Source organism: Lissotriton vulgaris, chromosome 10, assembly GCF_964263255.1.
Source record: "Lissotriton vulgaris chromosome 10, aLisVul1.2, whole genome shotgun sequence".
In the NCBI taxonomy this organism is placed as follows: Eukaryota; Metazoa; Chordata; class Amphibia; order Caudata; family Salamandridae; genus Lissotriton; species Lissotriton vulgaris.
This window is the reverse complement of record NC_141698.1, coordinates 131,573,907-131,600,965: the sequence shown is the minus strand read 5'-3', so window position 1 is coordinate 131,600,965 and position 27,059 is coordinate 131,573,907. Positions and strand designations below refer to the sequence as shown.

At 41.6% G+C, this 27,059-nt stretch overlaps 1 protein-coding gene across 4 annotated transcripts in view; it reads right to left on the bottom strand.

Moving 5' to 3' along the window:
- Positions 1–27,059, bottom strand: part of CARD11 (caspase recruitment domain family member 11) — a 663,926-nt gene that overhangs the window by 96,892 nt on the left and 539,975 nt on the right. For all 4 annotated transcript variants that reach the window (XM_086940703.1, XM_086940702.1, XM_086940700.1 and 1 more), the window contains exons 17-18: positions 21,697–21,937; positions 7,978–8,074 (exon numbers count right to left, since the gene is read on the bottom strand). In XM_086940703.1, the coding sequence (XP_086796829.1) occupies positions 7,978–8,074; positions 21,697–21,937 (338 nt within the window). The remainder of the gene's footprint in view (positions 1–7,977; positions 8,075–21,696; positions 21,938–27,059) is intronic.

Here is a 27,059-nt window from a genome sequence, read left to right as displayed (position 1 = left end):
TATGTGCAGGCCTAGGTTTGAAACAAAAATTTCATAGTGCGAACCATCCCCAGTCAGCTGGTCTAGTGGAGGGTTATAATGGTACCCTCAAGCTGAAGATAGCCTAAATTCAAGCATCCACAGGTTTGGCTTGGCCAGACGCACTTCCTTTGGCCTTGTTATCAACGAGAGCAACAGTGCATTCTAGAATAGGGCTTTCTCCATACGAGATTGTGTTTGGCCGCCCGGCAAATGTCTGGGGTGTGCCAAGGCCTAAACAATTTTGCTCCATTGAATATCCTATGTTGATAGACTACCTTTACGACTTGACTGCTAAATTGAGTCTTATTCATCAACAGGTTTTCGATGCACTACCAAAGCCTCCGGAGAGTCCAGGGCATCAACTGAAACCCGGCGACCAAGTGGTGGTCAGAAACTTCGCAAGGACAAAGAATCTTCAGCCTCGCTACATCGGCCCCTTCCAGGTCCTGCTGGCAACGAGGACAGCCGTACGTGTTGCTGGCCGCAAGCACTGGATTCACGCTTCTCACGTAAAGCGTGTTCCGTTGCCGCTGCCTTACGACGACTGGGTGAAGAAGGGAATTGGTGCCTCCGAATCTGAAATCACCCCGAAATTTATCCCTTTCAGTGATGCCGATTTGATTACTGACACTTTGAAACCTGACTCTCCTCCTGAGAAAACTCCTTCGAACATTGAACATTTGTCTCCAGCATCAGAAGAAACTTTGTTATCTGCGAACTTAAACTCTGCAACAGCTGCTAGTGATACACTATTTTCCGATCAGACAGTACCAGCGAAGAAGAGATACAACCTTAGAAGCCATAAAAAGGACTAATAAAGCAGGCAACTGCATATTGTGATTTTGATATATATATATATATATTGAACTTTTGCTTTTCAGCCAGGAAGTTTGCTATTGTTTATTGTTTTTAAATTGCCTTGCCGTCTGGGTAGCCGTAGGGTCGTGGCTGTGTGCCTAGTTTGAATTTGCAGGGGTCTGACACAAGGTCGATCTTTCTGTTGGTTCTGGGAACTCCCAGGGCTGACAGAGGCATTTTCATCTACGTACACATCATCAGTGGTCGCGAGCGGATTGTAGAAGATGGAGCTTCCTGCGCTGCAACGAGAAAATGTGATTTATGTTCGCAGAAACAGACTGTACAAAATTCTTCGTAGCAAATGCTTTTTGATGCAATGTGCCGTTACATTTTTGATTATTTTAGCAACATTGGTGGGTGGAATAGTCTTTAGTATAAATCTGATTTTTGTGCCAGTTACTACAGTACCTCCCCTTGATCCTGTTACTTCTACTGTTTCTTCTATACACTCTTTTCACTCGTTTCCTGAACATGAGCAAGCACGACGTACAGAGTTCATTAACAACACTTTTGTACAGCTCTTGCACCAACACCAACTGGTAGTTAACACTACAGACTGCTGGGTGTGTGGCTTGATACCCCACACTATGGATAAAGGTATTCCCTATCTGGTTTTGCCTTTCAGCTACAATGGATCATTTCAGGCCCTTCAAACCATCTTTGCTTATGCCCTTGAGACCTATCCTCCGCGTCCACCACGTTCCACTAAATATAACTCTGCCAACAAAGCTTTAGTCCAGGGAATTATTGACATGATCAAGGATGTCAATAATACTCCATCATACCCTAGAGACGAACTACGAGTGTATTTAAGTTGGAATACTTCAGAGTATCGCCTTAGTTTAGGAGAAAGCAAGCGTAAAAGCTCAACTCCAATCTGGGTCGTACCTCACCGAGGTCAGGTCTGTTTGCAAGGTAATGGGAGAAATCCGAGAGCTCAGCTAGGGAGGAGTGAGTGCGTTGAGACTTATGTGTTTCCGGCTAACTCTTCCCCTGCCTTCCTTACTGCTAGGGGTACCTATTTCATTTGTCGAGACCGAGCTTATACATGGTTGCCTGCTGACTTTTCAGGTTCATGTTATATTGCTCGATTGTTGCCTCCAACATACACTGCTTCATCTGATTACCACAGAACAAGAGTAGCGAGAGGTGTCTTCAGCAAAGAAGATACCGCTGGTCAGGAAGCTGGAGACTTTTTCAAAGGCTTCCTTCCGTTCTGGGGACCTATGGCCAATAGTAGAAACATACGTCAGCTAACACGGGTAGTTGAATCTACTATTACCGAAACTGCTGGTGCCCTTAGCAATCTAACAGCTGAGCTTCAGGCGGATAGACTCATGACGTTGCAAAACCGTATGGTTTTAGACGTTATCCTTGCAGACCGAGGTGGGGTATGCAGAATGATCCAATCGAGCTGCTGTGTCTTTATTCCTAATAATGCTCCAACAGTCTATGAGGCGATCTCTAAGCTACACAAGATTTCCGACTCTATACATGTAGACAAGGGAAACTGGTCCTTTATGGAGTGGGTTTGGACTCTGATCTCAGCGTGGGGATGGAAGGTTCTAATGGTCATTGGTGTCATCTTAGTATTCCTCTTATCATGCTGCCTGATTATCCAGTGTGGTCCAGCCCTGTGTGGCCTTTGTGCTGCAACCTGTTTTAGGAAACCACCTGCGTTTGGAGAAAAGGCACGAGAAAGGATGATGATACAACAACATGTCACTGACCTGATGAGTATAGAACTAGACTCTGATATAGACTGAGTAATTGCCTATGTAAGGGCAAAAGGAGGGTCTGAGGTTCCGTGACGATTTGAACCCGTGTTTTCAAGTTTGTCGGAAATACATAATATTAGTATCAGCGAACCGCAAATGATCCATTTAGCATATCCTGGTGTTTTCGCTACGATACGAGCAAGAGTACTCCTGTTATAAACACATTTCTGATCTACCCACGGCATCCATCTTAGATCATGGCCGCCATTTTGTGTTTCCTTGCCCTCACATATGCAATAGCCTCTGATCACTTCATTCACTCCACTTTGATTAAGGACACGTAGCCTTAGCCGGAGATTCACCTCTTACATGACACGTACACCTTAAACCAGATCACGCTGAAGCTGCATGACTCAACAAAGGCTGCCTCCTCTGCCCGAGGCCAGCCCACCTGAACTGGTTTTCCTGTCCATTGTCCTGATCAGGATTAGGCGGCCGAAGCTGGTAGCCTTGCCCATTTACAACCCACAAACATCTCTTATCCCGTTTTTCTATCTTCTGCACCTGGCTCTGCTCCTTTCCTTCTGGGCCTTTATTAGGGGGAGGTAACGAACTTTACGATGAGGCGGTCCGGCTCTTGAATGCAATATTGACAAGGGATTGTGATGGACTAGTGGGAACCCCTCTTCGTGATGTTTGGCATCAGATATTATCGACAGTTCCTGTGTAACGCCAAATATTTATTGTTTAAGACACAAAGGTTTGGGAATGTACTGACATGTGAAATATTTGCCTGAAGCACAAGTTTTGGTATATAAGGAGCAACCCTCAATGTACAAATCGAACAGTCTCCTAGTCTCTGCCCGTGTGTAGATTCTGTGATTTCTGTGTCCCTGCAGTAATAAACCTTTGGTCTTTGACGCCACCATCGAGAAGCCCGTGTTTCTGTTCATTTGCGCACCAAGGCAGGTGGAACTCCGGGGTCTTTGGGTGTTGTTCCCTGACACCTCTGGACGGAACCAAAAAGTCCAGAACTCCAGCTCGATGGAGGGACCCATTTTCCATGTTTACACTGGTTCCTATTGCACTTTTTCTACCTCACTCCTGAGAATGTTGGGATGGGGATGTGATCACAGAAGAAGCCCTGTGCTACAGGCAGGCCCTCCATTTCTCCAACATGTACTCCATGCATTTTAGTGAGTCAGCAGACAGATGTGATGTCAGAGTAGGTTTGGGCAGATGGATGGGGGTGTGTTCAATATAGATTGAGGTTGAATATATATCGTCAATTTGCAGGGGTATAAGTGCAAATTCCTCCTGGGTGTATGCCTGGGGTAAAATTTCCATGGAGCGAGTGTATGAGAGTGTGTCTGGGTGTGAATATGTGGGTGCCATTTTCAGTTTTTTTGTTAGTGTTTTCATTTCATTCAGTGGGTCCCTTTGATATGGGTATGGGGCACCATGTTCACATTTGCATTTAGATGACAATGGTTTCCTACATGTGCATTAATTTCCTCGACTTTAGAAGATCATTGTCTTTTGTAGCTGATTTCCCAGTGAAAGTGGTCAATTTTATTCAATGGCGCTCAGATGCAGCAGGAGATGTGAGCATGGTGCTGGATAATACATTCTTATGATAATGTATATGTGTGTGCCTTGGTGTCCTTATGTATTTGTATGTGCATGTTAAGCACAAACCCAGTTAGGGAAAAACTGGAGCACTGAATATATGCAAGAGCCCAGAGATGTGGTTTAAAAGGATGTAGAATATTCGTGGGTGGTGAAACCCATCATGTGAAGCGGCTTTAATTAGAGTTTTGTGGGACAGGATCTCTGCCATACATTGGCAAGGCTTCAGCTTCACCAAACATGTTGTCCTGCCCCTCCCCCTCAGTAACAATGACTACTGGAATTATAGGGGAAAGGGAGGACCAATTTACGCTCTGGGTTTTCTAAATTATGACTCATGAAAAGGCAAATTTTAAGTGTCGAAATGCATCACATTTTGTGATAGTAATACAATTATTATTTTACATTTCTACACATGCAAACTCCATCTGGTCAAATGTTTCACCCAAATACAGCAATAAGCAACAGAAAGATGACCAGTCAAGCTGAGCACAGGGTCTTACATTTTGCAATTACACTTGTTACTGAGTTTTAGTAACTTTTGATTAGGCCTGGGCGGTGAAATTTGCTCTGTTGGCGGAGTTTGCAGAGTTTGCTGCACTCCGCGAAGTTCGCTGAGTGCAGAAAACTCTGCTTCGCGTTGTACAGCAAAGTTTTTTCCCTGCTCGCGAATGGTATGTTTGCAATTGCGAGCGGTAAGTTTGCAAGTGCGAGCTGCCACTCAGGTAGAATGGCTCTACCTTTGAAAACACCTAGCCAGTGACACAACAGGGAACCACTGTGGCACAAGTCATGACCTTTTCAGTGCATGGACTGCACCACTGACTATTTTCCGCATGGGACCACTGTGCAAGCTATGCAGAATGCAGTCAGAATAAGAGAAAAATGTCACCTAGAAACACTCCTTGACTTTCTTCTGTAGGAAGAAACCCAACTTTAAGGTTTCTTTCAGTAGAACAAAAAGTAACGCACAGGAGGCCTCCATTACATGGTAGCTCACTCTGCATGCATTTCGTTTTGTTCTGAAACATTATTATGAATATTTTCAGTAAACCCCGGGTGACTCGGCTCTGGGCTGACTGCTACCTCTGTCATCCCAGCAGAATCGAAGAACTGAAAAGTAAAAATCGCCTTCATAATGTAATCTAAAGAAGTGAGTCTTAAGACATGCTTCCCGAAGTGCTGGATGGATGGGTGCATTCTGATCATAATGTTCTTCATTCTGAGAGTGTAGATGGAAAAGGTCTGCCTTTTTTTGTAGTTGCTAGTCTAGTGAAGACCAGGTTGCAGTGTTAGTGCTTAATTTGAGCCAGTGGTTTCTGGTGCTCGGCACCGGCACTTAATTGTCGGCTCTGGCCCTTAGTTTTCGACACTGACACTCATGGCAGCTGCCACATGGTGGTGCTGTTTGTATAATCTAGAGATGAGCAGAACAGCAATTGTTTATTGATTCAGTTGGCATTAAAAACAACTAGTACATGCTGCCCAAGCTATTTTTATATAGCTTTGGGGGCCTGGAATAGTCTGAGTTGTCACACTTGTAGCAGCGTGCTGGTTAGCCGTTGTGTAGGTACTGTCATTAGCAACGCTGGCAGTGGCAATGGGTGATGCAAGCTGCAGAGGCCTCCTGGCTAGAGAACTGGCACTTATTTTTTCAGAAATTAAGCACTGTCAGGGTGTCTTTTCTGGTGGCGTTGTATGTGATACAATGACAAATGAAGTGGGCTTCAAGAGATAGCCAGCCTGATTCCATTTGAGTTGGGGTGATGTAGTCAAAGTTCTTTGTTGAGATGTGTTGCAGTGTGAAAGATGCCTTTCAGGGGAGTCAGTGCGGTTTTAGGGAGACCATGGATCCTGGCACTCCTTTCTGCAGGTGTAATGTTCCATCTTCACCTGGATTTGTTTTTAGTTTCTTCATTCTACTTGTCATGAGTGTTCATACACCTGCTTATTCACTTATTTATTAAACATTTTCAGGAATGATGTGCAATGCTTTGTGTTAACTTCAGAGCACTTTTTGCTTCACTCCATGGCCTAAAGGGCAATCAGGCAATGCCTGAAACGCTGGTCTGACAGGTCTGTCTCTGGGCCATTTTTATGGTCTGGCTCGACGGCGCAGCTGTTGCCAGACAATTTTGTGAGTACTGAGTACCACTGGAGAGAGACTTTGGCTCCACCCACATGTTGGGAGCCAGGAATATCTGTTTTCATTGGGTACAAGTTGTGTGCTTCTCCAAAAAAGTGCTTGCCCTCCACCAGCTGTTTGAGCTTAAACTTTCAGGGGCATCCATAACAGTCTAGATAATTTATGGTGTGTGTCTTTCTCTGGCAGCAGCACAGATGGAAGGAGGGCAGTCAATAACCCACATACATTTTCAGGTCTGGCTTGCCAGTACAACTATTACCTGACCTTTTAACCTACAGCAATATTGTTCTACAGTCCAACGATTCCACATATGCTAATTACCTGCAATGCTTCGCATTACCATACAAATAGGATCGGCACATTGACTTTTTTTCGCCTTACCATACATCTTTAAAGCCGGACCTATAGGCTTTGCCTAAGCTTGTAGTGGCTGTTTGTGGGCCTGTATTATGGTTTGATGGGCCAGGTTTTATGGTCTGGCTTGACAGCGCAGTTGAAGTGTGATTTTAACTAGGAATGGGCATTGGCTCCGCCCACATGTTGAGAGTCAGGAGTACATGTTTCCATTGGGCAGTAGTTGTGTGCTTCCAAAAAAAAGGGCTTGGCCTCCACACAGCTGTGATTATTTTACGTATTTTTCCAGTTCCCTGAGGTTCAACTTTCAGGGCCACACACATGACACTGTAATGCTATTAAAGATCCTTAGGTAACTAGATAATTTATGGTGGTTTTCTCTAGCAGCAGCAGAGATGGGCAGAAGGCAGTAATTAACCCGTATGGATTTTTAGGTCTGGCTTGACAGTGCATTCATATATCAGACCTATAGGCATTGCCAATGGTTTTTACAGTTGATTTCCCTGATATTACTACAAACCTTGGCACAAATCCATGTAGTCTTACATACCTTGTAAGTTGTAAGGCACTTATAGAGCGCGTCTTAACAAGTTCAAAACTACCCCAATTTGCAAACATGGGCCACTTTTTAGTAGATGTGGGTGGAATTTCAATTACGCAGGAGTAATTTCGGTAATTCCGTGTTCATCTATGACGCTGAATTATAAATCATTATGCGATTACTTCTTGCATAATAAGGAGTAATTTGAGGAAAAAAAATACTACTGCGAAGACACATTTAGCACAATTTGTGTTCTGCTGCATTTAGCACTGCTTCTTAGTGTAAAATGCATCCTTGCTTCCGTTTTGGACGCAAGGGAGCATTTTGTGCTAAGAAATAGCACTACAAGCAGAATTACTCTTCTTGCGTGATCTAGCAGAATTTCTGGGTAACACACAGAATTACGCGAGTTATGCCTAACCCTACTTTTTAGCTATCTGATTTGCTAGGGGGCCACTTTTATTTTAGTGCCTGGGCCTATTTTCTGTCCCAGTCCAGCAATCACTGACTCAAGTGTGTTTTTTTTCTTTTCCCATGCTTTCATAATTGGTCCTCAAACCTTGTTAATCATCTGCTGTATTGAAAAGTAGACCCTGTTGTAACTGGAGGACAGAACCTTAACAGGGATAATGACTTGTCAGTACTAGCTGTAAAGTTAGAACTGGGAAGAAAATCGTTTGTGAGATGTGATTGATTTCAGACGTACTCACCCTGAGCGCTTTCAAAGTGTTACTCGAGCTGTCCGTCTCATCCCGGCTGCCTCTGTGCATTAACCGGTTCAGCTTGACCAACAAAAGCTGCTGGGCCCTGCAGTAAATAGGACAAGACAAGATAGACATGTTGTTTTTCAGCTGGTCCCTGCCCCATGTGTGCAGTTCTTGCAAACAAGATCAGAGACACAGGGTTAGTCAATATCAATTCAGGATTTCATATTCTGGTGTTCGATAAACTCTCTGAGAGCCAACTGGGCATTATCAGCTTAATAACGGCCCTTTTACAGAAGAAGTGCACAAGGGAAGGATAGATGGAAGACGCAGGGAGAACACAAGTCAGATGTTAAAGAAAACTGATGGCGTTGTTTGCATTTTACCAAGAACTGGACAATAGCACAACACAGGCAGCATAAATATCACGCAATTGAGAAACTGACCAAGCCACATCATAGCGAAGAAACAAAAATTAGCAAAGCCAACTGCTCTAGCTTTTAACTTTATGTGTTAACTTTTGACTTGGTGTATTTGCTCGGGTTTATTTGTTGTTTTTTTGTATGGGTTTTGAGGGTTTACTCATGTTTGGATGTATGAATAAATGTATGCATGGCACAAGTGATTGTATGTACCATTCGCCAGCGTTGCTGTTTAAATATGTTGCCAGATGTCAAGAAACTCCCATCACAAGGACGGAAATTCTAATCATGTGCCAAATAGTAACTTAATTTACCCATGCACTCCAACTCCTCACATTATGTGCTATGCATTGCTCAAGCCCAGGCAGGACAGTGATGCCTCTGCTGGCAGGAGCTGGCTCCTTCAGGGAAATGTGGGGATATTTTCTTATTACATACTCCTTCCAGTGAAGACAGCTCCCCATAAGGGAATGCTAGTTAAGTCTGAATGCTGTGAATGGGAGGGAATCCCTTGCCCTTTTTACAGGTCTAGTTGAGGTTGCAGATTTTGGGATTTCACAATTGATCCATACTGTCTCTGTGGCTGTAGCTAGACTGTCATTATATTAAGCTTAAATAGAACACAAACAATCAAAGTACTGTTTAAGGAACATTCTAAGGCAACAGCTTTGAATAGATGAAGAGCTTAGGAGAGGGGAGTGAGTGAGACCAGAGACCATGAGGCGGAAACTGCAGGGCAATGCCAGACCAGAGGGTATGGGGAGAATAGTGTTCAGAGGAAGAGTGGTGCAGAGGCAAGAGGAAAGCAAGGGGGGATGGATCAGGCCGGACATGAGATCAGGAGTCACATGACTGATGACAGGTGGGAGGGGTCAATGCCTTGCCTAGGGATAGAGTAGTATAGATGGCCCGAGTTGTCACGCCAACTTCTAGTGCACACCACTGGACATCAGATATGTGCCAAACTCCTCTCTTGCTCAGCAAATAATGTCCAAGGTGTCTCTCAAGAGCAAGAGTAGGAATAGCAGAAGTGATGATCCACAGGAACGAAAAGGGTCACAAAACTAGGAGGAGTGTAGGCTGGAGTTTGAAAATAAGGATGGCAGGGGTGCAGTGGAGAAACCAAAGGTAAATGGATGGGAAAGTGATCAAGCTGACGCTCCCCAGGGAGTTTGGGGGTTGGGGGGAGGGAGGGCAAGTGACATAGAACAGAGCAGACCAAAAGTAACATTGCCTAATTTAAAAAAGTGTCAGGAGTTAATGATTTTGTTGGGAAGATATAACTTATATAAATATAAATGTCACTCTCTCAGAGCTCGGTACCTTGTGGTACTACCTCATCTGAATCACTAGTTCGACTACAACTACTTTGACAAGGTAGTTTTTAAATAATTTATCACTTCCTCAAGCCACAACCTAGGCCCTACATTACTGTCGACCCAACATTAAAGCTGATCCTACATTAAAGGTAAATGAATTACATTACATTGTATTACCCTCAACGTAACCTTGACCCTAAACCAAATCAAATTAGATTTACCTGCTTCCCATTCACAAACCCTTATGTTCACCCTCACCATATTCTCAAATTATGTTTATTTCAAGAAAATGAAACAATAAACCTAACCAAAACCTAATCCTAATGCCGACAATAAACAATAATTAATTTAAAATAAATTAAAGGAGTAAGAAGCCTTAATCTAATTCTGTTGAAAGCCCTAACTCGCTTCTTAAATTCATTTTATCTCAGTTACATTAATTAGAAACTAACCTTACTCTAACGCCAATCCGTACAATTAAATTAATTAAATTCCCTTGAATTAATTTAAATTAACTTGAATTGAATTACATGCCTCTGAACCTATTTTATTCAAAATAGTGTTAGTGTAGTGTTAATTATGTTGTAGTGAACCTGAAGTAGTGGGGTTGAACATTCAGTAATTCCCAGGTTAGCCCATCCCATTGTGCAGCCCCCCCCCCCATTGGCCCCTACTAGATTTTCACAGCAATATTAAAATACCAGTCTATGTATTCCTTCTTGCCATATGTTTCAAATGAAGAGTCTTCCACATCTATGAAGCGATAGATTGATCAAGGGATGGTCCATGTCTGGTGTCAATGGAGGGCCCAGTGCTGTTTTCCTTTACATTGCATTTTTGGGAAATATAATGGAAAGAGTGAGATAATCACTGGAGAGAGCGAGGGTTTAGGGGGCAAGTCCTCTCCCCGAATATATGATAATGAAAACAACTTGGACTGGCCCACTGTGTGGAAGTAGTGGAATATTGATTGATATTCCAGGTCACTTGTAGCATGAGCTTGTGAGCTGGGCACAATAAAGTTTGTTTATAAACCCCTCACACACCAACCTGGTTGGTGTCATGCTTCATCATTGGGGTCCAACCAGGCAGCCGAATGCCGCCTGGTTGTGCGTCAACGCCTGACTACAGCGGAGCGGGTGTGGTGCAGTAGTGTGATGAGGATGAAGGTGAGTAGTAAAATACGGAAAAGATAACTGTGGGTCTAGAATTATGAGAAAGCTATGTGTGTGGAAATGGCTGTATATAGGCTTCCAAATGTAAGCAGACTACTGGACAATTACCGTTTGTGAGTAAGTGTCCATCAGTTACTCTTCCTATACCGCCCAATTCATCATGTGGTCTACTTCACAGTAGGTAGTCCAGGTTAACCAACTCCAGGGTTGTTATTAGGAGATGGTTGATGATGTTGAAGTAATATGCAGGGTGATAGGTGAATGTTTTAGGTAACTGGCTACCAGATTAACAAATCATTTCATAGAAGTGGGACACAAACCAACTGCATTCGAATGGACTGTTTTGGAGCAACCTAATATCCCGGCACACATAACTGATGTGTCCAAACACCTGTTTATGATAGAGAAAAAATGGGTGTACAAGTTGAACTGTGACAAGGCTGGCCTTAATGAAGATATCCCCTGGATGTCATTATGAAACAACTGTTCCTTGGATTCTGCCCCTTTAATTGAACATAACATAACCCAAATGCCTATGCTAGCCTCTGGCCTCATGATCGTAAAATGTCAGACCCCCACGGGCATCAACTTAGCTGCCATCTCCCCGAACTGTTAAACCTGTCTACTACTTCATACAATAATAGATATTGGCTAAATTACTGTACACAACTTTTTCTGCACCATCAATATATGCATATGCCATATCCTTTTTTGACATATGCATAATCTGCAATTTAATTTGAACTTTCTACTCTTTAATTCATAATTTATTTATGTGCTGAGTAGCTATAGGGCATTAATATAATCTGAGGTACTAGTCACTCCTGATTATGTAATTAATTCAACACATAGATGGCTCTTCTTAATTCAAGTGGGGTATAACTAGGGACTACATTCCCATAACCAACAGTGGTGGGATCACGTGGTCCACTCCATCCAATAGGAACTGAGTTACAGTCAACTAGGAAGTAGCAAGCCACCCCCGCGGTACCTCCCCAAACAGCCCAGAAGGCTGCTAGGAGTACCGACGGAGAGGTAAGGGTGAGAATATATGTAGAGGGTAGTGGTGGTACATATGTAAATAAGATGAGCGCTAGCACTTTCTGAACGGAGGTCTTAATGTAATCTTTACTTTAACTATTGTCATGAACCACCGGTAGGTGAATCAAAGGATGCACGATTCGTGTTACGATTTAACCACAACAGTAATGACATACACGATGAGGTAATGCGCGCTCAAGCCTAAGAAACTGTGATCAGGGTAACGCGCGTAAAAGATAAACAACGGCTGCGTGTTTTTAATATGCGAGCTGGTACTATGGCCGTAAACACCGAGGTCTGTCTGGAATAAGGCGCTAAATTGATGAATATGCAAAAACTACCACGATGACCGAAATGCGTGAAAGAAAAAAACAACTGCATCGGGTCTTTAATATCCATGGTATTCAACACAGAGGATTTGTTTTGTTTTGAGCAAAGTAAATGAAACTTGAGTCTGAACAAACGTGTTAAACGTGCTAGCCTTAATTGAGGAATAGAACAACTGCACCGCGCACAAGGTCATAATAATGAGACGAATGCACTAAACTAATTAATTGAACAGTCGTGTGAATTGTGCTACCGTACAAGTGAGAATATCGCACATTAAGTTTCAACTAGGATATGCGCGTATTAACATGTTAGTAAACTGGCCCTCCTGACGAATATTAACCATTCTATTGGGTGAAGAGAGAGCTTTGTTCACCTACAGGATGTTTGCCATTATACTCTATCAGCCTGATTCATGAACGGGCCGTTTTGCGAGGCTCAAATAGCGAATCATAAGGAATCGCTATTTGAGACTCGCAAAACGGTATTCATGTAGGAATCGAAATAGTAATTGCGATTCCCACTGATTCCTTATTTGCGATTAGCTAATTGCTAATCGCAAATAAGGAATAACTCCCCATGCATTCCTATGAGCCAAAAGGCCCATAGGAATACATGGGGAGTCATTCCTCATTTGCGATTAGCAATTAGCTAATCGCAAATGAGATTGCGAGTACAGGGGTGCCAGGGGTGTCCAAAGGACACCCTGTAGCACCCCTGCATGGAAATTAACACAGGTGTTGCACACACACATGTCCAAAGGACATGTGTGTGTGTAACGTGCAACTCAGAAAAATGCATTTAAATGCATGTTTCTGAGTTTTCGCAATTTACCGCGAGGTTTGACCTCGCGGTAAATTGCGGGCCGAAATTGCGATTTCGCAATTGTAAAATGGATGATGAATTACATTTAAGGAATCTCAAATAGAGATTCCTTAAATGTAAATCCTCGCAAATATGCGAATTAGCAAATAGCGATTTTTGCATTTGGGATGTTGAATCCCAAATGCAAAAATCGCACTCGCAAAGGGCCAGATTCTGAGAATCTGGCCCTTTGCGAGCCGATTCGGCCTTGATGAATAAGGCTGTATATTTCTTTTAAATAACAGGCACCTGTTTTAATTAAGATCTAAATGAATCAACTACAGGCTGAATTTTGTAATTCTGTTGAAGTATTTGACCTGAATAAGTATCTAGCTGCTGAGTGGTCGCACAGGTTATCACAAGCTGTTTAAATTTTCTGCACTATAGAGCGGTGCTCCATTGTCCTGAGCTGCTTGCCAGGTGAGGAGAAACACTTTCCCCTTTAATTGAAGGTGAGCGAAAGACATTTTTGTTAATTATTTAAAATGCTGTATAAGAACAACATTCCTGTAATTATGGTGGTAACCCATACTAACGATGGCATGTTATCCTATTTTTGTTCTTATGTCTGTCTATGTGTGATTGTTATGGCGATACAACATCTGGGACTCTTCCACTTTCCTAGGAGGAAAACCAGAAGTGAACAGGTGACATTTACCAATTTTGTTCACTCATGTTTGTTTTATTTTTTCACAAGAGCAGTAGCAATTAAGTTTATGGGTCCTGAGGAAGCGGCAGGTACCAACGTGGACCTTTGAATGTCCGCAGAAACATGTCGACCAGATAACCCAGTCAGTAGTTATTTGTTTAAACCATCTGACTTTTTTGCACTCTAGTTGTTTTTATAGTTGGAAGTGCACGACTCCAGAATAAAGTTATATTGCGTTCACTATCCAATTTTATTACAAACACATTTCTTTATCACGATTCACATCTCACTTTTGCACTGCTTTCAGTTACCTAAAACATTCACCTATCACCCTGCATATTACTTCAACATCATCAACCATCTCCTAATAACAACTCTGGAGTTGGTTAACCTGGACTACCTACTGTGAAGTAGACCACATGATGAATTGGGCGGTATAGGAAGAGTAACTGATGGACACTTACTCACAAACGGTAATTATCCAGTAGTCTGCTTACATTTGAAAGCCTACATACAGCCATTTCCACACACATAGCTTTCTCATAATTCTAGACCCACAGTTACCTTTTCTGTTTTTCATAGTTTGCAAGGGGGGGTCATAACTGTGCTGAGGTCGGTAAATATTCCCCCGGACCCTCTTCCCATCCTTTTGTTTGTTGGAGTAGTAAAATACACCTCTGGGGATCCTTGCCCAATGTTTTATTCGTGGCGGCCCAGGGTGTGAGATAAAAGTATGTGATGCAACTACAAGTAGAAAAATTATGACTACTTATTTGGCTTAAGTGTTGGCGGGCTACATGTTTCAGTGCCACGTGTGATTATTATCCTACACACGCGCTAAGGTGTGTGGAAAAGGGTAAAAGCACAGTTGTTCAACTTACAAATACTGCAGGAAAGCGAGAAAAATCTTCGCTAGGGGTTCTAGTCCAGAGGATCGGGGCGCGGGGAGAGGTTCTCCCGTGTAATATTTGGTTGTGTGGTGTCCTCTGCGGCAAACCTAGTCTGATTTTTCTCGCTTTCCTGCAGGATTTGTAAGTTGAACAACTGCACTTTTACCCTTTTCCACACACCTTAGCGCGTGTGTAGGATAATAATCACACGTGGCACTATTTTTTGCCACTCACTACCTGGTCCTGACGAAAGTCCTGCACACTTTTTCCTGGGACTGAAACATGTAGACCGCCAACACTTAAGCCAACTAAGTAGTCATAATTTTTCTACTTGTAGTTGCATCACATACTTTTATCTCACACCCTGGGCCGCCACGAATAAAACATTGGGCAAGGATCCCCAGAGGTGTATTTTACTACTCACCTTCATCCTCATAACACTATTGCACCACACCCGCTCCGCTGTAGTCAGGCGTTGAAGCACAAACAGGCGGCATTCGGCTGCCTGGTTGGACCCCAATGATGAAGCATGACACCAACCAGGTTGGTGTGTGAGGGGTTTATAAACAAACTTTATTGTGCCCAGCTCACAAGCTCATGCTACAAGTGACCTGGAATATCAATCAATATTCCACTACTTCCACACAGTGGGCCAGTCCAAATATAATGGAAAACAGTCTAATTGTACCAGAATTGAATGAAAATGCGACTTGATAAGCTATTAGCCTGCCATAGGAGCAGATTAAGAGCTCCTTTTTGTTTGAGCATGGTAACTAGATCAAACCTTTTCTGTGCGAGACCAGCCATGGCATGATATGATGGCATGGTTTAGGGGGAGGTACACAGGAAGTATAGGACTGGCCTTGACCTCCCAGGAGCGAATCAGATAATGAGCTGCACACCATTGGCTCCTAGCCATTGAGCCTCTTGATCAAAGGTGTGGCATAGCTTTGGAAAGGTCTTCTAGGCCTTTGAGTTCACTGTCTTTTTTTTTGTGGTAAGAATGCCACTCCTGAAATAAAGAAGTACGTGTGTCTCTCACAATTATAAATGCTGCAGAAACATCACTGATCCCTTTGTGCAAAATGTACAACTTTCTGACCACTGCATACACAGTACAATCTTTAATTTGAGTACCTCAATTAAGTAACAACGTTCTAAGATGATTTCAGGTGCTGAGCTCTGGCAAACACCAGCTCAAAATAAGCATTGGTAGTGTTCTTTACTAGGCTATGGGGCATGTAGAAGTATCAAGCAAGAAAGGGGCTTAATGTGAGACCAAGCAGGTGCAGGGCACAGGATGAAAAAGCAGGGATCCAGCATATTATTTGGGGTTGACTAAGAAGTATGGCTGTAGTACCATCTGGGAGAGATAAGGTGATCTTCAAATGAATGGAGTAGGAAAATGATCCTAAGAATGTATGAACGACACACAGAACAGGTCAGCAGATACAAATTCTCAAACATTGTGCATTAACTGGATTGCATTGCAACAAACGTCACTGACATCTCCCTTTGCAAAAGGCTGTGTTCTAAAATATTGGACCTGGCCCTCTCTGCAGGGTCACCCTCAAACATTTTGCCTTTTACCCTCAACTTTTTGCTGAATTAGTTTTTGCTGGTCTTAGGACGCTGTGCACGTTATCACTCTTTGGCTCACTCCCCTAAAACATGGTTACATTGCTTTATAATCAATTGGCATATCACATTTACTTATAAGTCCCTTGTAAACTGATTTACCATATACCCAAGGCCTGTAAACTAAATGCGTCCAGTGGTCCTGCATATCTGCATAACAATGGCTCAGACATTGGAAAATAATTATAAATGACAACATAGACATACAGTGACATCTATTCTTGTATGACAAAAGGTATTATTTATATTTCAATACATACAATTTAACAAAAACATCAAAATATATACAGTGGGGCAATTTTCAACACACAAAAAGAAACAAGAATTGCCAAACTCAGGCATTAAGAAAGTTGGCTGAAGAACAACTGAGCAAGGTAGGCCACGTAATATACATATTAACACTGTTGGACTGTGAAATGGCTGTACATTTTTGGGAGTGTCAAGGGCCTTTGGTCAACACCGCTTCGATCCCTTTAGCTGGATAACCCTCTGACATCTATTTCTTGTGATTTGATTCACGTGCCTCTCGTTAGTGCATGCTCTATCTTGATAAACATGTCACTCACCACTGCACATGTTACCATGCTATGTCTTGCCCTTTCTTTGCTGCCTTTGTTGAATTTTGGTTCACCCTTTTTGTCTTTTTACTTTCTTGCCTTTTAGCGGATATTATTCTCAGGCATCTATCACAAATGTTCTGAAGATGATACAGTTATCTAGCTAAAGGGATTGAAAAGTCATCAACCTAATCACCTTGACACTCCCAAAATTGTACAGTCATTTCAAAGTGTAACAGTGTTGATATGTATGTTACACAGCCTACTTTGCTCAGTTGCACTTCCGCCAACTTGCTTAATGCCCGAGTCTGGAAATTCTTGTTTGTGTGTGTTGAAATTTGTCCCACTATATATGTTTTGATGCTTTTGTTAAATTATATGTTGTAATTTATCATTATTTTCCAATTGGGGACCTTTGTTCCTAGATAGATACTCAGACCCAAGTTCCCTTCCATATACTTGGGTAACCTTGTCTCTTCATAGTACGAACAGTGGCCCTGCAGCACTTAATGCGCCTCCCACTTCCGTAGTACCTTAAAATATGTACCAGGCCTGCCACTGCAGCCTGAAAGCATGTCAACTTAGCAATACATCCACATTGGCAAGAAATAAATGCCCCCTTTATTACATATAAGCCACCACTAAGGTAGGCCCTGGGTAGATCATAGGGCAGGGTGCATTGTAATTAAAAGGTTGGACAGGTACTTTTAAGTTTTATATGTCCTGGAAGTGAAACACTATAAATCAGTTTTTCCACTACTGTGAGGCCTACCCCTTCAATATGATAATATTGGGGATTCCTTGTTACATTTATTAACCTGTAAATTCCAATTGGGACCAGGTGGCTTTATCAGGTTTGGTGCCTTATTGGAAATGTAATGTAAACCCCTATTTAATGATAAAGTTGGGTTTTGGATTACAATTTTGAAAAGGCCACTTTTGGAAAGTTGTCATTGTTCTTGCCCTTAGCCCATTTGTGCCTGATTCCTGTCTTGGGTCACATGACTGGGTGTAAATTACAGACTTTGCGAATTCTTCCCATGTAGTCACACAATAGAGGGTCTTTCCTAATGGGCACAGCTCCACTTGCCACTGAGAAGGGAGTGCTTTGCTCTCACACAAAGGACCTATCACCTTCACATTGTCACTGCAGCCCGCTTGGAGCCAGGGCAGGGTGTCATGACATTCCAAGCAATTCAAAGCCTCTGTCTAGAAGCTTATCCCACCATCCAGGTGGAGGGCATCAGAATTTAACAAAGGGGACCACAGCCACCTAATCATCAGTATACTTCTAGACCTGTGGACTCTGCCAGGAAGAAGGAGTGTTGTGCTGCTGAAATGACTGCTACTCTGCTGGACTGCTGGTCTACTGACTGCTGCCCTGCTGTATTCTTCCCTGGGAGAGGAGAACTTGATCTGCAACTTCATCTTGAACCCAGGGCTACCAGAATGACTCCTGAGGCGAGTCTGCTGGCCTCCTGATCTGAGCCTCATGGACATAAAAAGGCTCTCCAACATGCTGCAACAGCACCTGGACCAGGCTGGAGTACGCTTCTAATCCTAAATTGTGCCCCTCAGGTACTGGACCCTTGATGTTGCCTCGGAGAGCTGTAATGAAGTTTGTGGGCTCTTTGCGATCGCACACCGGCCTGTTCATGCCAAGACCTTGCCTTCCGTACTGACAGGCAACACAAAGTTCCGGCACCTGACTCTCCATGGTAGAGCATTGACAGCTCGAGAGGACCACCAACGTAAAGCTACAGCAACTTTGCACTACTCTGTCGGCCTCATCAAAGCTCTCCCTACACCTTGTGGGCCCCCCAACTACGAAAAGGACTCTTGGCCCTGATTTGAGAAGGTAAAAAGTTCAATTGTACTAATCTGGTGACTGCAGCCGACCTGTGCCCCATTGCGGTTGGCCTGAACTTGTGACTTTGACCTGGTACGGATATCCATAGCTGGCACTTTGTTTTTTGGCGCTATTTTCGAAGAACAGTTTTAAAAACTCATAACGTCGGTGCTACTGATTGGATTTTTGTCATATTGGTGTCTAATAATTTATTAAAATGTACTATATTTTACTAATTTGGTGTGGTATTTTTCATGTAGTGTTTTTCTACTTTATTACTGTTTGTGTGCTGCATACATATTTTACACATATCCTCTAAATTAAGCCTGACCCTTTTGTGCCATGCTACTCAGCGTTAACCACAGGTTTATTTAGTAACTTTTTGTGGTTCACCCTGCAAAGGGTTGTGGCTGTTGCTTGACCATGGCTCACACCATAGTCAACCAACAACCCAACTTCTCACAAAAAAAAAGTTTCTGTTTCCGGTGTGGCCAACAACTAAAACCAACAGCTTTCTCATCAAAATACTACCAGGAGGAAACTGTAGCTGACAGAAATGAGCTCTGAAACAAATGTTTATTTTTTTGCCTATTTGTTTTGCCTGTGACCTGCAGCATGTAAATCGAGGCAAAGGGCTTGAGAGAGAGAATTAGTGATGATTTTTCAGTTAAACCAATAAGTTCTTGAGTTCTATTTCAAATAGGAAACAACACTTACAACGCAACTTTTACAACGCACTACCTTTACAACAAAACCTTTACAACTCAACATCCATTACAACGCATGCCATTACAACGCAACCATTACAACGCATGTCACTACAACGCATACCACTACAACGCATGTCATTACAATGCAGTCATTACAACGCATACCATTACAACACATACCTACACTATTCAACACTTACCCTACTGTTGCACCCCTTGGAGTTAGAATAATAATGTTTACCCCCACACTATCCAATACTTACCCTACTGTTGCACCCCCTTGAGTTAGAATAGTAATTTTTACCCCTACACTATCCAACACTTACCCTAATGTTGCACCCCCTGGAGTCAGAATAGTAATTTTTACCCCTACACTATCCAGTACTTACCATACATGCAATGTAATGGTATGCGTTGTAATGGTATGCGTTGTAAATGTAGTATGCGTTGTAGTGAAATGTGTTGTAAAGGTAGTTTCATAGAATTTGTTGTAAGGGCATGCGTTGTAATGGAATGCGTTGTAATGGATGTTGCGGTGTAAAAAATGCGTTGTAAAGGTATGCCTTGTAAAAGTATCCGTTGTAACAACATACATCCATTTCAAATAGTTATTTGCATTTTTAATTTAACTTACATCTGCAAATACCCCTTTTCCAAGCGTAAAACGCTTGGAATTCTCAAAGTTTTGCCTTATATTCTTAAAAGGATTTCCTCTCATGAAGATTTTCATGTGAAAAAATCTACTCCTTTAAGTAGGAAATAGGAGTTCAAGGGCGTGACTAGCTCATGAGTTTGTGAACACCCACAAACTTGCACGTTTATGGAGTTTGGTGTTGATGTGGGGTATTCACAAGGTCTTAACTGGCTCCAACAATGGAAAAGGCTTGACATTTTCTTTACTTCTTACTTCTGACATTAGTAGGAGTAAATCCATTTCCTGGGCGGGAAGGAGAATGTAATACCTTGCCAAAATTGTCTGGAGCATAGAGAAAGGGAAAAAAGTATTCTCTAGAGGGGAAAATAATAGGAAAAAGTAATTGCACAAATGTTATGGCAAGTCACTAGAAAATGCCTCCACACAGTAGCAACTGCAAATTCTCAAATGTATTCCAAAAGTAAGGCAGAAAATTTGCAACCTTGCATAATTTCCAGGCATGGCCCGGGAAAACTTTCCTATACAAAGTTGTACATATTCAATTGTAGATGTACGCTTATTTGATTTCAGATTTCAGTAATTGATGCCTAGTCTTACACCTACATATGGGGGTCTTTTCCAACTTGGTGTGAACCAATCAGCTCATCTTCTGCTGTCTACACAAGAAGATATGTAATTTTGTGAATTATGATATTGGCTCAGCACAGGGTTTATCTTTTGCGCTTTAATTTAGACCTCAGTACACAGAAAAAAACTGAGAATGTGGCAGAGCCAGGAGTGTCTTAGGTGATACCACATCAGTAATCATATTCTATTATCGTAAACATATGCACCAAATCATTACTGAAGCATCTTTAGGATTCATGTGAACAAATCCATGATTTGTGTTTACACAAAACCATATCAAGGATGCCCTATGCGTCTGCTAGGGTACCCTTGTATAAAACCCTGTGAATACGTTCAAATATGATTGTTATAAATTAGGGTTGATGGCTAAAGTCTAGCAAGCCGCAAAGGTGGGCCAATTTGGATAGATTTGCACTGTGTGAAAAAAATGAACCCGTACTTGTTTTTCCTGACCATTCCAGGCAGTTGGATCCCCCTCCCAACACTGACAGGACATCAGCCTATCAGCTCTGCCAAGGTTCCCAGGTTCATTTGTCATGTGCTGCTCCAGTTCAGGCTTTTTCATTGAATTCTGGGTCTTGAGGTTTTGCTTACTCCTTTACATAACAAAACTACAAGTCCCAGAATTCAAAGAAAAACACATGGATTGGAGTAGCACATCACGCATGGACCTGGGAAACATGGCAGCTTTGGATATGGAATTGTGTTTTCCAGCTTCCACATAGGGCTTCTTTTCCCTCGGTGAGAGACGGAAACATAACAGGAGTCACTCATCAGCCCTGCCCTATCCTTTCCCTGCTGCCGGAAGTCCTGCCCTGACTTCTCCTTTTAAACATTGTGAGAAGAAGAGATAAACACATCAGCTGCTGAACATAATTTAGATGGTGCTTCATCCCTTAATCAAAATCTGTGTGACTTACAGTTACACCTGCAGGTTTTATCTATGCCCTCCACTAAGGAAACCTCTGTTTTAATTTATTTTGTGGTCAACATTGTACTTACCTGCTGTAGCTGGGGATGGTTCCTTTATCCAGGTCCTTGTCGCTGAATGGATCCACCCGGGCACAGAACCACTCATACTTCCCTTGATGCATGGTGTCCAAGACGTGCACGATCTCATCACACCTCAGCGACAGGGAGCAGCAGTCCAGCTGGCTGGAGATATTCAGATTCAGACGGATGTAGAACGAGTCCCCGGAGACCACTTGTCCAGTCTCCATTTCCTTCAGGAGCCTACTGTAACCTGCAGAGAGTAAGGCATGTATGTGACGAAATGGGAGAAGAAAATTGATCATTTGCCTGGGTTGTTGCCTACCTGGAGTAATCTGTATGGGGGTATGAAGTAATATGTATCTATGAAGAAGTAACTCTATAGTGCAAATATAGCTAGAGAGAATGTTAATTTAAGAACTCTGGCTCAGATTTACTAAGATTTTGACACAGGGTGCACCACTTTTGTGGCATAGCCCTGTCACAAATCAATTTTAGGATTTTCCATACATGGCAAATCAAGATTTGCGTGACTTTGCGTGGGATTTTATAGCAAATGTAATGCAAGGCAGCACAAGCCACCGCCTTGGATACCTTGTGTCGGGTAGGCATTAAATAGGTGAAGCATGGGCGGTCCTTTCCATCCACCCATGTATTTTGACACAATCCCATATTTTCTAAAGCCAGTAAATATGGGTTTGTGTCAAAATGGTGGGCCTGCCCGAAGCTGCCAGACAAGGAGAAATATCTTTATTTCTCATTGTTACTTCCTCTTTGCATTCTGCTGTAAACATAATAGGTTTGGTGGTTTTCGAGCGGGGCGCTGGTACGGTGGCCCACTCCAAGTCCGCCAAACTCATAATAAGCCCCCAAGTGTCTTATAATGGACGGAGCTTGCCCACAATGCCACTTAACATGACCTTGCCTACCCATTAACAATGCCACAGGCTCCCTTTGCCAGCCCACATCATATTCAAAGTAGTAAACCCTGAAATTCTATCATATCTGGCAAGCGGGCTTAAGACGGAATGTGTGCTTCGTAACACTCACAGGAGCAAAATAATCATGCTCCTGATAAAAATGCAGGAAGATGAGACCAAGCATCTAAACTTTCCCCACTAAAATCTGATAAGCTTTGTCACACTGCTTTTCAGAAAGGAATGGAAGACTGGATTCTTCAAACAACATCTCACTTCTGTGTAGCGCCCAGGAATGATTCATCCCTGCTGGTAATAAACCTAAGTAATTTTAGAAGGTTAAAGACTACTGAACAGCCAAGTTGTTCTATTGCAGCAAGGTGAGATTTGCATCCAAGCTTAATCAGAGCTTCTTCAGAATTGAAACAAATACTAAGGGGCATATTATCAAGGGATTTATCTCCGCTTTTTGGCTTTAAAAGCCAAGAAAGCGGAGATAAAATTATCTCCCTATTACCTAGCTGTCGCTAACACCAGTTAGCGACAGCTAGTAGGAGATAGCGACCATCTTGGGCCCCGCTTTGCATGTCAGAAAAATGTATCACTAATGACATGCAAAGTGGGCGTGCCAAGATGTCAGCGACTGGAAACAGTCGCTAACATCGCTATCTCCTATTACCAACTTTTGGAGATATTCGCGCTAAGCGCGAATATCTCCAAAAGCTAACACCTGCCCAGGAGCAGTTCTTAGCCATGTTATCCAATGGGAGGTGGATAACATGGCTAAAAGCATTAGCTCGGTAATGCCTGAATATCGCTGATTTTTCAGCGATATTCATGCATTATTGCCGATTTTTATCACATTTGCGATAAACCTTGGTAATACCAAGGTTTATCTGCGATAAAAATTGCTGCGGCTCGGCGATAATTTTTTCTCGCTAACCAAGCAATAGCCATAATTATCGCTATTGCTTGGTAATATGCCCCTAAGTTCTAATGGGAGCTGACGAGTGGGATTAAAAGGTGAATGACCAAAAAGCGGGATAAAAAATATTGTATGACATGAATGTCATATCATGTCAAAAATAATGTAATTTATTTGTTATATTGTTTTTAAGACTATCAATGCATCTTGTAGTGTTTACTTTTATGTAGTTGATATGAATATTTACTTTTATTATTTTTATATATGTATATATCTTAATTTTAACTGGTATCATGCTAGTACAATCGGTATTCATTTTTTAAAAATATGGCTTGTAATTCTAAATGTGTCATTTATTTAAATATAATTAGTAATTTATGTACTAGTAGGTTATATGATTTGTAGTGGAATTGGATGAAAAGTTAATGAAATTATATTTTATCTAATTTTAATGTAATCTATTTTTACTGTTAATTAAATAGCTAATTGATTATAAATGATTTAAATTGTTTATTTGCTCTTTTATTTGATTGTTTAATATGTTCTTTTTAAAAATGTATGTTAGTGATTTATATTTTAGAATTTTTGGGCGGATTTGTAGGACAACAGGGTAGAATGTTTATTGAATTATAATTAATTAAATGTATATGTACATTTGTATTGCAAATTACATATTTAATTGGTAATAATTTTAAAATTGTTTAACTATTTCATTATTTTGTTTATTTGGTGACATTTGTAAATTACAATCCATATTTTAATTATTATAGGTTTGCAATTTATATTTTATAAGCAGGTTGTTGGTTGTATGGGAATAGGATGGGAAATTATTAAAATGATATTTTTTTTATTCATTTTTAAATTTTTATTTATTTATAATGAATTAGGTATATTTTAAATTGTTTATAAATGTTATTTGTTTTTTTTATTTATTAATTTATTGTTACATGTTTTCAATATTAATATTTGTACATTTTAATTTGAAACTTTAATTGATTCAGTTATGTAATATTTTTATTTAAAAAAATGTATTTCAATTTGTTTGGGTGTATGCAGTTTTTGTAGGTTGTGGGGGTGAATTTAATTTCAATTGTATGCAATTTTTTATCAAATATGATTTAAAAAGGCAGTATTTCAATGTTTTCTAGAAACTAATTATGAGTTTTAATGGTATATCTAGTCCTTATCAATTTCAACCCTTTCCCTAATGTTGCCTACATTGGAGTGGGAATAGTCAATGTAACCCCTCAAAGTCCAACACTTTCCTTACTATTGCTTGGATTGGAGAGTAAATAGTAAATCTAACTCCTCTGAAGTCCAACACTTTCCCTACTGTTGTGTAGACTGGAGTGGGAATAGTAAGTTCAAAACTTCCGAAGTCCAAAACTTTCCCTACCTTTGCTTGGACTAGAATAGGAATAGTAAATCTAACCCCTCTGAAGATCAACACTATCCATACTGTTGCTTACACTAGAGTGAGAATCGTAAATCTAAAAATGCATAGTTCAACATTTCACTACTGTTTCTTTAGACTGTAATGGGAATAGTAAATCTTACCCTTCCAAAGTTCAAAACTTTCCCTACTGTTGTTTAAAGTAGAGTGGGTATAGTAAATGTAATCCCTCCAAAGTCCAACACTTTCTCTACTGTTACTTAGACTGGAGTGAGATTAGTAAATTGAACCCCTCAGAAGTCCAACAGTTTCTCTACTATTGCTAAGACTGGAGTGAGTCAAGTATGTTTAACCCCTCTGAAGTCCAAAGCGTTACCTACTGCTAGGTGAATTGTAATAGGAATAGAAAATCAAGCCCTCCAAATTTGATAGTTTTCCTAATGTCCGTTTGAGTGAATTTATGTAATTTGTAGTATTGTTGTTTAATTTTTCTTTTTTTATATTTTATTTAAAAAAAATTTATATCACTTCTAAAAAAAGTCTTTAGTTTTTCTATTTTTTTTTCTTTTAATAGTTTTGTCAACTTTTTAAATTGTTGAAGTATTGTTATATTTTAAATATATGGGAATATTATTTCTAAATGTAGTATATAGTATTAAATAAAAGTATTTTATATGTTTATTTTAATATTTAAACTAGGTTACATATTGTGTTGTTTGTACATATTGTTAATTTTCATTTCATTTTACTGTGTATGTGTGTTATATATGTGTTTTATGTATTCATAATTTATATATATATATATAATACGTTCATCCTGAGGGACGGTGGCAGAACGACCGGGGACCCGAGGAAGACTCCAATAATTTTAATTTGCACGAACTCACCAAGGACTTTCCAAAACCCCACTCCACCTCGGTACTTACCGAACTGTTGCACTATGGGAGCTGTGGTCATCACACACGGAACCACAGCTGCATGCGATTTGGAGGAGTAGCTGACTTCCTGACTACAAAGGCTGCAGCGTGAATCATGAAGGGGTGGTGCAGTTCTTAACTTTGGCATGGACGTCTGAGGAAGGCACGCTGGTGCCGAAATGCATTATGTCCACATACAATTAAATGGAAGCTTCCAACAGACCCCGCTGTGTCCTCTGATCCTTCCTTACCTGGAGTGGTCGTTCTTCGATGTTTTCACGCGGTAGCTGGCAACCGCGTTTGGAGGACCCGTTCTATAAGCAGGGCTGCGTCTTTGCTGGTTCCAGTGGCAACGCTGGGCTCTTTCCTTGCACCGAGTTATCGGTACGCCGCAGTCCCGCCACAAGACTTCAGGCTGACCTGTGTCCACCGCACGAGCGGCTCGTGACTGCACGGGGCAGCAGGGTCACAGTATCCGAAGCTGCATGGCTACGTTCATCCTGAGGGACGGTGGCAGAACGACCGGGGACCCGAGGAAGACTCCAATAATTTTAATTTGCACGAACTCACCAAGGACTTTCCAAAACCCCACTCCACCTCGGTACTTACCGAACTGTTGCACTATGGGAGCTGTGGTCATCACACACGGAACCACAGCTGCATGCGATTTGGAGGAGTAGCTGACTTCCTGACTACAAAGGCTGCAGCGTGAATCATGAAGGGGTGGTGCAGTTCTTAACTTTGGCATGGACGTCTGAGGAAGGCACGCTGGTGCCGAAATGCATTATGTCCACATACAATTAAATGGAAGCTTCCAACAGACCCCGCTGTGTCCTCTGATCCTTCCTTACCTGGAGTGGTCGTTCTTCGATATATATATATATATATATATATATATATACATATCTTTATTACTTACTGGCGGTCGCCAGTAGGTATATATAGTTAGGACCTAGTTACCATAGGAAATTCCGAACATTCTATTGGGAATAACTTTGGCGCCGATTGAGGGATCTGCCTGTAATGTTCCTTAAATTTGCCTCGCTGCGCTCCGCCCCTGAAAGTTTCAGGGGCATTCGTCAAGCTGGGGCTGAGAAAAAAGGGGGTCCCAAAAACGTGTTTTCCCCATGTTAATTTCCATAGGGACATTCTGACAAGGCTACACCTCGAACGGCTGAACGGAATTACACCAGATTTGGAAAAATGGTAGGGACTGGTATGCA